This window comes from Egretta garzetta, unplaced genomic scaffold (assembly GCF_000687185.1).
Source record: "Egretta garzetta isolate BGI_Z169 unplaced genomic scaffold, ASM68718v1 scaffold1100, whole genome shotgun sequence".
Lineage (NCBI taxonomy): Eukaryota > Metazoa > Chordata > Aves > Pelecaniformes > Ardeidae > Egretta > Egretta garzetta.
In genome coordinates this window covers 5586-20681 of record NW_009258340.1, presented here as the reverse complement: position 1 = coordinate 20681, position 15096 = coordinate 5586, and the positions used below count along the sequence as shown (strand labels likewise).

Below are 15096 nucleotides of genomic sequence, written 5' to 3'. Positions count from 1 at the left end.
CCCCTGGGTGGGAAAGCAACCTCAGAAAAACGCGCTCCGGTGTCCGCTGCGGGCGGCTCTGTCCGAGCGTGGCAAGCAACAGCAGAAGCAAACGGGGCTCGTTGCCTCTTTTCCTGCCGCGGAGCTCCTCCGGGAGGCTTTCCTCAACGCTCGAAGGCTCTTGCGTGGCTGGAAGTCGCCCGGAGCGGTGCTGTGCCGGCAGGGATGGACGCGAAGCCTCCGCCAGCCTGGAGCTGGGTAGGGAACCGAGCCGGGGGAGGGAGATCCTAGCCGGGCTAAACTCTCGCTGCTGTGCGCTGGTGAGGACAGAGCGTTCGATGCGGGTCCTGCTGTTACAGAGGGGTAAGAGACCGCTGCTAAGGATGTGTCTGAGTCAGCAAGGAAGATAAAAAATAGCAAGCAAGAGATAAAAGCCAACTCTTTCTCTGTCAGCAGGATGAGTACGGGGCTGGGGTGGCAATCCACCCAGGCTGCCCAGGGGGGCTGTGGAGTCTCCTTCTCTGGAGATATTCAAAGCCCACCTGGCCGAAGTCCTGTGTAACATGCTCTGGGAGAACCTGCTTTAGCAGGAGGGTTGGACTGGGTGATCTCCCGAGGTCCCTTCCAACCCTTGCGATTCTGTGGCTTGCTGAGCACCCAGACTGCCCTGTGCTGGGCAGGTGAAAGTCGTGAGGCTCCAGGAGCATGGATGTGGGGCGTTTCTCTGTGGCTTCCACCTCTCGCGTCCTTCTAGCTAGAAGACATTGAAAGTGTGAGCCCTGGAAACACTGAAATGCAAATTGGAGGAAGATTAAACCAAACCCAAACCACATAACCCAGGGCCCCTTAAACTGAGGCTTTAAGCGAAAGCCCTAAAAGAGGATTTGGTATAACTGTTTAAAGCTAACTCAGAGCTGCCTTCTCCGCTGGGTTTAAGTTGGTTTATCAAGTTAAGATCAATTAGCTCCAAATAAAGCGTAAATAAGATTACGTGCTTGTTGGTACAACTCTGGATGAAAGTATAGGTAAAAGACGGGAGCGCTTGGACTCCCTGAGCTCTCCCTGCAGCCTGTCAGCCTCCTTGCTGACTGCAGAGCCGTCTCCCCCCTGGGTCTCTCTGCTCTTCGGAGCACCCTTTCAGTAGCTGAGAAATTAAATTCCTCTTCCTGGCAACCCTCTGCTGTTCCATTAGGTGATTTCTGAGTCTCTCTTCTCCCTCCTGCATTTTTAATCTCGGCAAGGGCTGTTATGCAGAGCAAGGAGCTTTAAAAGCAACGGGACGGCAGCAGCGTCCCCGGGGGAGGCCGGGGAACATAATGGTCAAGTTCTGCTGCTGAACTGGTTCTGGCTGGGAGCCCCCAGCACGGGGGGAGGATCAGAGCTCCCCCATTACCACGCTGAGCACAGTGACTCATGTCACATTTGGCTCCTTCGCTTCCCTCCTTCCCCAGGGGAAGAATCATGTGCACTGAAGCGTGGGGTTGGGTTTGGGGTTTTTTTGGTAGGTTCCCCTTGCCCTCCTCCTTACAGCTCAAATTGGAAACAGCAGCAGCCTGACCCAACTCCAGCGAGAGTTCAGTTACTCAGAGACATCTCAGAGCGGGCCTGGGTCTCTTGCTGTCTATCCCAAAACTCTTCTCCGCTCTTATTAATGCTTTCTGTGCTCTCCGTGTGGAATCGGAGGGCTGAAATCTTGCAGAAAGTACCTGCAAACCGGTGGAGCCAGATTTCTAAAGCATGGTTTGTGCCTCAACCCCTCCCCTTGTCCCAGCTAAAATTAGCTCAGTCTTCAGAAGAGCTTTGCTTCGCATCTGAGTGGATAAATAAAGACCGGGTTTCCAGCGCTGCCTGGCACTTGGCAGTTCTCATGGCCTAAAAGGCAAGGCTCCAGGAATGGGGAACAGGTGAAGGGTTTGCTTGGCCTCTGCCATCAGGCAGCCGTGTCCCTTGGGAGCCTGGGCTGTGACAGGCGAAGTCCTCAGCTGTTGGCTCATCCCAGGAGCTCCAACCCCCCTTGCAAACAGTCCCACAGAGGAGGTGAAACCAGGACACGGGACACGCTTGGTCTTCCAGCTCCCCCTGACGAGTATTCCTGGTCTGTGTCTGCACAGCACGTCTGTGGGGGGGGACGGCTCTGTCTCGGAGGGGTTCACTGGCTGGACTGTGCGTTTACTGGATGTGCGTTCTCTCGCTGTTGTTTCCCCCCCCCTTCCTCCAAGCCCTGGCATGGTGGTGTTCATGGTGTTGTTGCAGAACAGGAATTACTGCAGGAGCACGTAATGGTGCAGCAAATTAGCTGACACGGTCCAGCAGGGCCCGGGAGCGCCGGGGGGATGTGGCAGAGGGAAGCAGTTGGTGTGATGGGAGTGTGTGAGCAGCTCGCAGCGTAGCTGAGCTGGGAAGGCTGGGCAGCACGGGGGACACCAGGCACCTCTGCAGCTCCCCGAGGGCTTTACCAATGCTCCTCAACCCCCCTGGGAGAAGGGGAAATGGGGGGTTAGGGAGGGGCGTGAAGGAGGCCGGTTGCAATGCAGGCACAAAACCTAGCTGGGTGGGGAAATCTGGTACTGAGTTTGCTGCTTATTCGGGTGACTTGTGAAAGAGCCAGAGAAAAGAGACATATCTGTGTCTGGTGCTAACGGGAGACTTACTGAGGTGGTAGCTGGGGAACGGCTCTGATCAACACAGGAGAAAAGCAGGTTTCCTCTGGCGAGGGGCAGTGGGGTCCTGGTGTGGGATGGCTGCTTCCCCTGCTTGGATGGCCCAGCCGAGCTCACTCTGGGTAGGCAGTGAGGGGAGAGGGAGGCCTGTAGGAGAAGGCATAAAAGGTGATAGAAGGTGATGAAAGCAGGATTTTCTCCTCCCCAGCTGAACCGGCTCCCCTGGCATTTCAGTGCAAACCTGCCCATGCAGGGAGTGGGCCGGGCTCTTCCACCCTCTCTCCCTCCTGCTTTGCTGGTTCTGGCTCTGTAGGAGCAAACTGGGGACCTGGGGTCTTGGTGCTGTGCAGCAAGGAGGCTGTTCCTGGCTAACTGGAGTTACACCAGGGGGAAAAGCTCTCCAGGAGCTGTGTCTGGCTCTCCCAGAGACCCAGTTACCTGCCCAGGAGCAGGGGCGGGCTCTGGGAGAGGAGGACAGGCAGCTCAGCAGGAGCAGCCGGCTGCTCCATCCCGTCCTCAGGTGGTGACAGCCCAGCTGAGCTGGGAGCCCTGCTCACCTCTGTCTGTGATCTGGGGATTTTTGAGCACTCTCCCAGAAGGCTGCAGGATCCTGGTGCTTCTCTGTGGGCAGGGGTGACCTGAAGACAAGCTGCGGAGGAAAGAGGTGCTGCAGGCTCTGGCTCTCCAGCACGCCCCAGCGAGAGCCCGACAAGGCCACATTGCCTCAGGAGCATGTGGGAGATTAATGCTGGATGCTCTCCCCTCCATGGGCTGCTGGATTTGGATGCAGCCTCTTTATTTCGTGGCGACTGAGGGGAGAGGCTCAGGGAGGGCAGCTGAGTGTGGACGTGGGGGGCTGGATCGGACAGAGGAGTGAGGTGCCCGGGGGATGCAGGGTACATGGGAGACCCTGAAGTGTTGATCTTGTCTTTCTAAATCCTTTCTCCTCTGTGCAGATGTTTCCCACTGGGCTCTGGCTCTAGGATGTTGGAGAACCGAGAGGAAGTAAGACCCTTTCTGATGTGGGTTTTGTCTGTTCCTGGCTGGGGTTTGGCAGTGCTGGAGCGGGTGGTCTTGGCTGAGCGCTGTGTCGAGGGGTGGGAGGTGCTGAACGCTGGGCAGGGTCTGTGGGGCAGAGCTGAGGGGCAGGTGGTGACCGGGATGGGAAAGGCCGGAGGTGTCGGTGCTGCCCCTGGGGCAGGATGGCTGGACAAGCTGGTGGGGTTGTGGGTACCTGTCCCTGGGAGCCCCTCTGAGCCCTGTGAAGGGGGTGATGCTGGCGTGGGGCGGCGAGCACCATCTCCCCATGCTCAGGCAGCGTTTGTGCCGTAGGAGCTGACAACGGTGCGTGTTCAGGACCCCCGGGTGCAGAACGAAGGCTCCTGGAACTCCTATGTGGATTATAAAATCTTCCTCCATGTGAGTTGTGGCTGGGGGAGAGGGGTGAGCCACAGAGCTCGGTCGTGCCATATGTGAGGCTCGTGAGTGGAGTTGTCCAGCCGTGCCTGGCTGTGCTGAGCAGGGATGGCAGGAGCCATGAAGGGGGAACCCTCAGCAGCCCACCCCTCCTCCTGCGCTGCCTCCCTGCAGGTCTGAGACCCAGCTTCTCCCCTGGAACCTGCTGAGGTTTTCTAGGCACTTTCAGCTCCCCCAGTGCTCCCAAAGCTCAGTGCTTCAAGGGGGTCCCTTAGTTGCTGAACTTGGGGGGTCTGTGCGGGTGAGATCCTGCCCGCCTCTGCCTGGCTGCCCCTCAATCACATCAATTATTTCCATGGTGGTGTTTTATTTTTTGCAGACCAACAGCAAGGCCTTTACTGCCAAGACCTCATGTGTGCGGCGCCGGTACCGTGAATTTGTGTGGCTGAGGAGGCAGCTCCAGAAGAATGCTGGCTTGGTGTAAGCATGCCTTGTTCTCCCTCCTTTCCCCCTCCTGCACCTAGACACTGTTTTCCATTGCCCTGGGAGACCCATGTGAACTCAGAACAGATGCGGGTAGAAACCCCAGACACGAACACGGAATACCTGAGCTCCTGGGATCCAGCTCTGCACAAAGCAGGGTCCTGGCTGCTGCTGCCACAGTGCCCCCTGTGTCTCCTTGCTCTGGCGCTGGGGTGATATGACCCTGAACCTCTGCTCTGTGCCTGCAGGCCTGTCCCAGAGCTGCCCGGGAAATCCACCTTCTTCGTGGGCAGCACAGATGAGTTCGTCGAGAAGCGGAGACAGGGGCTGCAGCAGTTCCTGGAGAAGTGAGTAGAGCATTTGTGAGGGCTGGATGGAGGGAGAGGATACACTGCTCCAGTCTGGCTTAGAAGATGCTGGCAGTGGAGCTATTGGTGGTCGCCCTGGTGGTGTGGGGCACGAGCTGTTGGTGGGGCAGACCTCACTCGCCCTCCTCTCTCTGTGCACAGGGTTGTGCAGAATGTGGTCCTCCTCTCCGACAGCCGGCTGCACCTCTTCCTGCAGAGCCAGCTCTCGGTACCCGAGATAGAGGCGTGCGTGCAAGGCCAGGGCTCGCAGACAGTGACGGAAGCCATCCTGCACTACGCCATGTCCAACTGTGGATGGGTGCAGGAGGAAGAGAGCCGCCCTGCGCTGCTGCCAGGAGGGGACCTGCACGGCAGGTAACACAGGAAGGGAAGGACCAGCCCGGGGGTGCCACCAGCGGGGCAGTCCCCAGCTCCCCGGCTGTGCCTGGAGCTACTTGCTGCTGGCTGGAGCAGGCCCTGGCTATCGGCAGCGCTTTGAGGGAGCTGGTGATTTGCTGTCTGCACCTCCCCTTGTCAGTGCTTGCAGCTGCAGGCCTGGCTACAGCCTGATATGAAATGGTTGGTGCCTGTGCAAGGGACTTTCACTGGTAGCAAACAGCCTCTGCTGTGAAATAAGAGGAGCTGCCAGGCTTTCTCGAGACCCCTGAATGGTTTTGCATATCCTTGCTACAGTCATTTGAGGGAATGAAGTTGAGCATGTTCCCCAGCCCTGCACACCCGATGGGTGGGATTCCTGGGGGTCAGATGATCGGAGCTGGACATCTTGGGCTGTCACCAGCAGACTCCTGTACTGTCTCCAGGCTGCCTGGGAGGGCGACCTGTCCTGGGCCTGGCCACAGCTTAGCAGAAAAGAGCTCGAGTCTCTCAGAAGAACTTAAGCTGAGATTTACAAAGGTCTTTGTCTGCCTTCCTCCTTTTATCTCTGGGGAGTGAGGAGCCTTTGGAGGCTTTCAAAGTACAGGCTTTCTGTGTGTCTTGCCATTGTCCTTGCAGCCTGAGTAGGTTCTGCAATTCCTCATGGTTATCAGAGCTTCAGAGTGCTTGCTGCATGCTGGGGAATTAATTGGGCATCTCCCTGTGGGGTGCCTGCCCCCCCTGCAGCCAGTCCAGTGTTGTCTGCACCTGGGGAGGCAGCTGACCTGGTGGGAGAGGGGGGCATCCTCAATTTGCCACTGCTGCAGCTCCCTGCAAGGAGCTGAACAAGCACAGACACCACCTGCGTGTTTCGAGTCCTGTGGCAGGCACGGGGCCTCTGGTCCTGCTTGCTGGCAGCCACCGTGCCTGGCAGAGAGGCTCTGGGTCCCCCTGCCCCTCCAATGAGGCATTTACCTGCTGAGCAGGAGGCTCTCTGGCCTTCTGCACCACCCGGTGCCCGTGTTTCTTCATCTCTGTTTTCAAATAGTAGGAAGAAAGGTGTCGACTCCAGCGAGAGACCTGTTTTTAAATTGAGCCCTTCTGGTTTAAGGAAGGGGTTTGAGGGAGTGCAGCCCCCCAGGCTAATGGGTAGAGTGGCTTTGTGCGTCCCTCAGCTGCCAGCACCGTCTGCCTCTCGCTGGTGGAGTCTCCCCCCCCCCTTTTCTGCTCTGGGCTTGAGTGCAGGGGTGAGCGGCTGCTGCTGTGGCTGAGCTGGCTGGAAGCCGCGGGCTGTGGTGGGGCTGCGCGGAGGGGAAGCAGCTGCCGCTGCGCAGAAGGGCTTGCGCCAGGGAGGCAGTGGTTGGCGTGGAGACGCGCAGGCACCTCGGGCCCTGCATCTTCCTCGCATCCCTTCTCCGCTCTGACATGTTCTCTCTTCCCAGCTGTGCTGGCCTGGGAAGCCCACAGGGTCCGAGCTGCCTAGAGACCTTCCCGCACTGGAGCGACTTCGGCATGGACGACACGCACTCGGACAGTCCGGATGAGCCAGCTGAGCCCTTGGGCGGACGGCGTGAGATGCAGTAAACTGCTCTAGTGACCTTGTCTGCCTTCGCCGGGACCTGCAGCCCTCGCTGGAAGAGGGACTGCTGCTGAGCCAGAGGGACGTCCAGGCTGGTGGGACTGGGGCTGCACTGGGAACGTGGCCTTGTCCTGGTCTCTGCGGTGTCTGGGGTTCATGTGCTCTCTCCCTGCTGACTCTCGACTGTCCTTGACATCCCAGGCAGTGTGTTCGTATCGCTCTTCTCTTTGGAGAAGAGATCTAGTGGTTAGTGAAACCTGTGTTTGTTGTTCCCATGGCCTTTGCTCTCCGACTGGAGCAGTAGCAGGGCTTCATTAGGTGGCAGTGCCAGCGGGCTCTTGGCGTGTCCCTGGCCCAGGGCAGGGTGGGATCCACTGGCTCACATCCAGCATGCCGGAGGAAGGCTTTCCTTGGTGGAGCTGCAGGCTGGGAGCAGGGGCTGGCTGCTGCCCAGCGGGTCTCTTAGGTTTAATCCCCTGTGTTCCCCTCTGTGCTGCAGGCAGGGGAGGCTGCCTTTCCCCAGTAACGGCCATGCTGTGTGGCTCCTGGGGAGGGTGGTCTCAGCTGTGCAGAGCTGGAGCCCACCCGTGGGGTGCAGATACCACATCCACACCTGGGGCCTCCTGGCACAGCTCACCCTGCAGGCTGCCTGCAGCTGGGACAAATGGAGATGAGCTTCCCCCTGGGAGCATGGGGCAGGGGAACAAGTCGGTGGGGAGGTGGAAGGGGGGCGGTTTGTCCCCCCTGCCCTTTTCAGGGGCTGCTCCTTCCTTGCACCCTGATTGCCATGCCCGGGGGGGATGGGGGGCCCTCAGCCAGGATCTAGTTTGCTCAGAAAGAAGGAGCACGTAGCTGCCTTGGAGTTGGTGTCCAGCAGCACTTGGGCTCTGACTACTCTTGATGCCTCTCCCCGTGCTCTCCTGCACCTTTTCCTCCCACCCTCAGCACTGGTGAAAGCAGAGCTGACGTGCTCTGACTTGAAATAAAAATGAAGTAGAAGAGACTTACTGGTTGCTGGCAATCTCTGTCCTCGCTGCGTGGGCGGAGGGAGCTGAGCCGAGGCCGAGCTAATTGCAGATAGATGTCTTTAGGGAAAAGAGGGGGGGGTTACTGCACCTCTCGCCGTGGGGCTAGAGCTGCTGAAACCATCGGGGCTGACCTTGCCCCGGGTGGCAGAGGGGTCCCTGGGGCCAGCATGGGTGATGGCAGGGGACAGGCAGGGCTTGAGGGGTCCCACCCTGGCCCCGAAGCGAGTTTTGCAGTGCTGGGCCTGGCTGTGGGGGGTCTTGGCCCCACGCAGGGGCCAGGACACATCGGGGAGGGGGAGGGAGGGTTGGAAACCCGGCGAGGCGCAGCCGAAATGTCAGGAGAAGTTCATTGCGAAGGCTGGCAGCTGCCGGTGCGCCGGAGCGCCGCTGCCATTGGCTGCCCCCCCTCATGCATATTCATGTATATTCATGAGTGTGCGGCTCCAAATGGCGCAGCTGTGAGGCCAGCTGTGCCCACGGACCCGCTCCTGCGCCCACGCGTACCCTCGCCCACACGTCGCCTTTGCCTGTGCGCAGCCTCATGCAGGCAACGCGCCCCCGGCTCCCTGCGGGCCCCCAGCACGGTTTGCACCGCCAGCTTGGCCTGGCACAACCACGTCCTTCCTGCGATGCCTTGCCGGGAGCTGGTCGGCCCGGGGGCCTCCCTCCCAAGGCGGATTTGGAAAGGGCAGCCCGTGGGGTTCAGCCATGCCCGTGGGGCTGCTGGGGCCAGGGCTCCATCCCCTCTCCTGGCTCCTTGCAGGGCCCTGCGGTGCCCATCCTTCCCCCTCGGGGCTGCAGCCCCGCTGCTGGCTGCATTTCAGAGCCAGGCGGAAATTATTTTTAGTGGTGTTGATCAGCTTTGCAAAGCTGTCGGGAAAACAGTGACTCAGAGGCAGACCTGGCCGTGGCAGCGGTGGGGGGGGGGAAGAGGCCCTGCTCCTGCTCAGAGGGAGCCCAGTATCGGTGCCCCAGGGCTGCTGCAGAGGTGGGGCCAATGGTCCCGGGGTGGGGGTGTGTGTGTGTGTGACAGTCCCCTCCACCACACATGGGGCTGGCTCAGCCCCTCGGTGGCCTGGTGGCTGCAGGTGAGTGCTGTGCTGGGGTTACGGCAGCTGGCGAGCATTGCCCACAGCAACCCCGTCACCGGTGCGGGGTCAGGGACACGGTGGGCACGCAGAGCCGCTCAGGGTAACCTTCCCCACCCGGAGCAGGCAAGGACAGCTCGGCCCCCTCCCCGCGCCCTCGCAGCCTGGCACGTCTCTCTCCTCCTCACCGCCTGCCAGAAAAACAGCCTCGCTGCTTGGAAGCGGGCCAGGCTCTCCAGACAGCGCATCCTCACCCCCCCGGCAAGGCTGTCTCTCAAGTCTGTGCAAACAAACCGTGGTGCTTCCCCCCTGCCACCACGCAGCGTGTCCCCCTGCTCCTGCTCTGACCTGGGGCTGGAGCAGCCCGGGCTCAGCCAAAGCATCCTGCTCCCACCCACCTCTCCTGTCCCGGCTCCCCAGCCCCTCCTCAAGCACAGCACGAAGGATTTGGCTCTGGCGTCCTGGGCAGGTCAGGGGACCCGGGGCAGGATCAGGCCTCCCAACGCTCAAGCATTGGGGTGCAAACAGCCAGGCCATCTCCTAGAGGCAGGGCTGGGGCAGTCCTAAGCCCTGGTCCTTTTTGCACCGGAGCATCCGCCTGGGCAAGAGCATCAGTTCCTCCCTGCCAGGATCCCAGAGGGCTGCCAGGAATGATGATGGAGAGGTGGATACCAGCCCTGCAGCTGCCTCACAAATGAATTGGTCCAGGGCAAGATGCTCACAGATGGGGAAATGGAGACAGGGGAGGGCTGAGCATCGTGCAGAGGGGAGCGTTTCTCAATCCAGGTACACAGATCCCTGCTGGCCTGGCATGGGCTCCCAGGGCTGCTCAGGGTCACCCATGCTGTGGAGAGCCGGGACTCGAAGAACAGGTTGGGAACACCAGAGGGATCTGAGACGAGCTTGTGCCCTGCCAAGCTGAGCGCTGGGCATCCCAAACCCTTCCCACACATCAAAGATGCCCGGCAAGGAGCTGCCTTCACCATGTGTGGGAGCCTGGCGAGGCAGCAGGAGCTGGGATGGGTTTGGCTGCAGCCCCGCAGCCCCCTCCATGCCTCCGGGGTCCCCCGGGACCCCCCGTTTGTGCCTGGCTTCCAAACATCTGCACAGCTGTGCTTTGGAGCGGCCGTTTGGCCGATGCCTGGGCTCACCCCGCAGGCGATGCTCCTGTTTCAGCACCAAGCAGCCCAGGTGCTGCTGGACAGGGGCTGGTGGGTGCCGGGGGGCTGCTCCGGTGCAGCCCAGGGGGTTTGGGCTCCCTCCCAAGGAAGGCTGCAGTCAGCAGGTACTTACCACCATCTAGTGGCCCTTCAGCCAAGTGCGGGAGGAGGAGGAGGGTTAAACCTCAGTCGTAGGCTGGGCTGGGCCTGGACCAGAGGGCTCTGGGGATGCTCAGAGCTGGGGCTGGAGGTGAAGGGCCCCTTTCTGCACCCAGCTCCAGCTCCAGACCCGCAACGAAGCCTGGAGCAGCCAAAGATGGAGAGGAAAATGGCTTTTATTGTGGGCTGCCAGCCCCATGCGCACCCGCCATGCCCCGGTGGCATCACAGCGGGTACCACGGGGCCGAGCAGGACTCCAGGGCACCGTGCGTGGGCTGGGTGGTGGGATGTGGGTCTCTTCATGCAGCCGCAGGAGGCTGGGGCTGGTGGTGGGGACAGTGCAGTTGGTTTCTCAGCATGGCCAGGGAGAGAAGCACCTGGATTCTGGGAGGGGAAGAGACACAGGTGACGGTGGGGAAGGGGACACTGAGATGCAGGCTGGGACTGACACAGTGATGGTGACGTGCGGGCACAGAGGGGATAAGGAGGGTGGGAGATCTCTGGGCAAATGTGGAGGTCTCGCTGCCCTAGGCGGGTGTCAGGGCTCTGCCTCTAGCTTGGCTGCAGACCCTCTCCACTTTCCCAGCCCTGACCTGTGCCTCAGTTTTCCCCTCTGCCAAATGCCTCCATAGCAGGTTTTGTTTGGAGAAAAACTCTGCAGATGCAGTGCTTGGTGTCAGTGTTGGTGTCACAGCTGGTGACACACAGCCCTCTGGGTCCGATGGAGGGGCTGCTGTGCCTTTAGCAGGTTTCTCTCATGGAGCTTGAGGGACTTGAAATCCAGGAGGGACACTGGGCAGGGTGGCACTGTCCCTGAACTGCAACTGTGGCTCCCAGTCTTGCCTGCTCCCACGTAAAACAGAGACCAGGAGATGGAGCCAAAGACAGTCCTCAAGGCTCGGCCCCCCGGAGACACTGGGGCCCCCCAGGAATGGAGCCGCCTCCCCAACACCCGCCTCCACGCCCCATCCCTGGCGAGTGCACCCGGGGTGCCGCCTCTCACCTGGGTCCTCATCGCTCCTCCAGGTCGTAGGCAGCCACCAGGTAATCCTTGGGGACGATCCCGACCACGCTGTTGAGCTCCCCGACCCACCAGCCGTACACGTCGTACTCCTGGGGAGACACAGCCGGAGGGACACGGGGGTAGTGCAGCGACCGGGGGCATGGCTCAGGTCCCTTCCTTCAGTATCCGGACCTACAGAGAGCAGCCCCCAGGCTCCCTCCAGAAAATAACCCAGTCCCACCCCTCTCCCTTGTAAATCCTTCGCTGTCCTTCCTAACCCCCCCCTCCTGCCTTCTGCCCCGCTCTCCCCCTTCACCCTGGCTCGTGCGGGGCACGGCTTGGGGCTTGCTTGGAAACTCTGGATTTAATTCACCCCTGATATTTGGGGGTATTTCAGTTACAGATGGCAACCCTCGGGATGCCCCAGGCCCCGGCCTGGAGCTCTGTGAGGCCTCTCCAGGTGGGTCATGCCTGGGTAACCCGTCCCCTCCCCAGATTTACTTGTGATTTTCCCCTGACGGCAGATATCGGAGCAAATAATAACAGAGGAAACTTCCCCCCAGTGCGTGTGTGAGGAGGAGTTGGCACACACGGCCTGAAGAAGTTTGCCATTGAAATAGGAGGGTTTTTTTTTTTTAAAGATGTTAAAAGTGATGTGCACAGCAGCATATCCCCTGTCCCACGGGAGCTCTGCCCCCACCCCTGGTTGGTGCATTTAATGGGTCCCCGATCTCATCCCTGCTTCCCAACAGGGAAAGGGCTCTGGAGAGGGGCTGCCACCAGACACAGACATCTCTCCCCGTGCTTCCAGCTCTGCCGCTGGTGCTGCCCTCGCTGGGGCCAGGAAGGGATCCCAGGAGCCCCGGCGCTCCCCGGGCTGGGATCCCGATGCTCCGTGGGGACCCGCACCCCAGCAAACAGCACTGAGCCAAGACCCCGCAGTGCTGCTGGAAAGGGAGGAGCAGGGAGGGATGGGGGCTGCATCCCCCGGTCCTCACCAGCCAGGGAGGAAAAATCCTGCTGCAAAACCAGAAGGAAAAATGTGGGTCTATTTGCTGCAGCCTGGAGCCTGGTGGGCAGAGGGGCTGAGCTGCACCCCAGGCGTGATGGGGAGCCCCCAGCCTCTGCTTGCCCCCCCACCAGCTCTGCCCTAGCTTGAACACTATGAGGTATTTTAAAATAATTTCTGCGTTGATGAATTGCCGGGTAGTCCGCGATTGCTCATAATCAAAGGGAGGAAAATGCAAATGAGAGCCAGCCGAGAACTCGCGGCACTGAGCGTTTATTTCACTGCGCAGTGCCAAAAAGAATTAAAACAACATTAAACTCCCAGCAATAATGTTTAAGTCCTCGTTTCCAAGTGCCAAATTGCACCACTCTGGATCATACAGATGTTCGTTAATTATGCTAATTTTTATTAAACTATTAAAACGAGGAGTGCACTGGCACAGCAAGGCAGAGCCCAGTGCAGGGTGAACTCTGCTCTCGTCTGGAGGTGCTAATTTACATCTCGCTAACGTGCTGATGCCTGATACCGGGGTTTGGAGGGGGGCGAGGAGGAGGAGGGAGCTGGAGGATGGTTTTGCTGGAATCTACCTAATTACAGACTAATGGGGCCTCTGTGCTCGGTACCTGCCTGGACCGCGTTGGGGGCGGCGGGAAGTAATTTAGCTGAGACTTTACAGAAGGGACTAAAAACCCACTAATCGGGAAGGTAATTGCTCCAGCGAGGTCGGTGGGCCCCGAGCATGCCGGTACGGAGGCATCGGGAGAGGGGGGCGGGATGCTCTGCCCCCTCTGCCTGCTTAACCTCCATCAGATGCTGCACGGCAGGAGCTCAGCAGGGTGCTGGAGGCAGCACCCATGGGTGCTGGTGCCATTGCCAGGAGCCCCTGGCACGCCACACAGGGCATCAGCCAGGAGGCAGAGCAAAGCCATTGCTCTGCCCCATCCCCAGAAACGCAGCGGGGATGAGCAATCTGGGAACCCAGTGCCCGTTCCAGGCCGGCATGTAACAGGGAACTGGATTTGGGGGTCACCCCAACACCCCGGTGGCCATCCCCCCACCCAGCCATCCCCTACACAGCTGCAATGGCCTCGCTCTGCTCCCCAAATGCTGTGATTTTCCCCCAGAAAGAAAGAAACCCCCTCAAAGCGCTTCTCCATGTTTCATTCCCAAGATCCCCAGTGCCAAGCGAACCCGAAGCAGACGCTCGTTCAGATAATCGCCCGCAATCAGGGCTTTTATGGCGGGTTGGTGCACAGGGCCGTAAAAAGCTTTATGCTGCTAATCTCCATCGACAAGGGAGGAGGAAAAGGGGGAAAAAGAAACAACAAGACGACAACTGCAACCCGGTTTCTTTCCCTGCCTTGCACCACGGCTCCTCCAGCATCACCCAGGATTGACGATGCTCTTCCAAGGAGGAGGAAAGCCGAGTCTCTGAATGACCCAGCTAGAGATTCCCCCTGTCCCCATCCAGGGGGGCATCCCACAGCCCCAGCCACAAAGGTGGTGATGGGAACGTGGCCAACTGTCCCCTGCACGGCCTCAGGCGGATGACCGATCGCCTGGTGGGACCCTAGATGTGCAGCTACGTCTCCCCAGCAGCACTTCCCCTGCTCCACCAAGCTCAGACTGCCCCGGCCAGCCTCCCCTCCCGCCCCGCACCGAGCAGCATGGGCTCCCTTCCTCTGCTGAGCGGGTAATATTTACTCCCCACCAGTGCTCCCAAGCTCTCCTTGCCACCACGCTCCTTCGCCAGCCCTCGTAAACAACCCCGTCGGGCTTCGGGAAGGCCATTAATCACCCCCCTTCGCACAGAAGATCAATGATGCTTTGATGGATGCCGAAGGAAAAGCCAATCAGTCAGGGACTTATCGGTTTATGATTGCTCGGCCCCATTATTAGTGCTTGTGTGTCATACATTATTGTTAGGAAAATGGAGGAATCTAATTCATAGATGAGGTATGGCAGGCGTGCGAGGGGTCGGCTGACACCGGGGAGTTTTATACCAGGTCAGCTATACATCTATTTACCTCGAAAACTGGCTCGGAGCTGTGGCAAGCTCTGAAATTGAGGGGCTACCTGTCCTTGGGGGCTTCAGAGCCAGTGGCAGCTGAGGGATGCGGCTGGGAACGTCATTTCCTTGGCTCATCACCCAGCCTGGCACGTGGAGGAGTAGAGTTTGGGTGATGTTCACCCTTTGCTTCCAATCATGGCCAACCATTACCTGCCCCACCCACCCACCACGCTGCTCTTTTGTAGGGTCAAGCCCTATAAAAATAAATGATTCCCAGTTGCTTCTAATGATTCAATTCTGAGCTGCTGTGGGGAGCTGAGGACCTGGGGCTGGGGCTGGGGCATTGCCCCTTGTCCCCTCTACAGCACCTGCTCCAGCATCGCCCAGGGTGGCCGCAGCATCCCATCCCGTCCCACCAGGGGCCGTGTGTGCCACCCCACTGGGCTCTCTGTACCCCAGCCCAGGGGGAAGGAGCTAACAGACGTAAGGGGCTCGGAGCAAGCAGCACTAGGGGAGATGGAGGGAGAGGAGGGGGATGGTCCCCAGTTGGGGAAGCCCAGGCAGAAACGACTGCCCGGGCTCGGGGAGGCACATGGGCATTTTTGGCAAGGACCACAGCGCAGGTCCTCCTTGAGATGAGTTCCCCAGCTTCCCATGGGGAGACCGGCCGGATCGACGGCGTTCAGGATTTAGCCCGTTACTTGTTTCCCATTAAAACCAAGCAACCAACTAACCCCCCGAGCAGGGCAGTGCCCCGATGACAAGCGTGCCGTGGCGGTGGCACGACCTGCCTGGGGGT

The 15096-nt window shown here is 59.8% G+C and overlaps 1 protein-coding gene across 3 annotated transcripts; it reads left to right on the top strand.

Moving 5' to 3' along the window:
• Positions 1 to 7: 7 nt before the first annotated feature.
• On the top strand, positions 8 to 7830 carry SNX11 (sorting nexin 11). Of its 3 annotated transcripts, none has more exons than XM_035895025.1 (7): positions 8 to 237; positions 3596 to 3644; positions 3972 to 4058; positions 4435 to 4535; positions 4787 to 4885; positions 5048 to 5260; positions 6703 to 7830. In XM_035895025.1, the coding sequence occupies exons 2-7, from the start codon at positions 3624 to 3626 to the stop codon at positions 6842 to 6844; spliced, it is 663 nt and encodes a 220-aa protein (XP_035750918.1). In that variant the 5' UTR covers positions 8 to 237; positions 3596 to 3623; the 3' UTR covers positions 6845 to 7830. The 3 variants fall into 3 exon arrangements, with proteins under 3 accessions (XP_035750918.1, XP_009637806.1, XP_035750913.1); XM_009639511.2 differs by having other exon boundaries at positions 148 to 342; XM_035895020.1 differs by lacking the exon at positions 8 to 237 and adding an exon at positions 565 to 2157.
• Positions 7831 to 15096: the final 7266 nt, after the last annotated feature.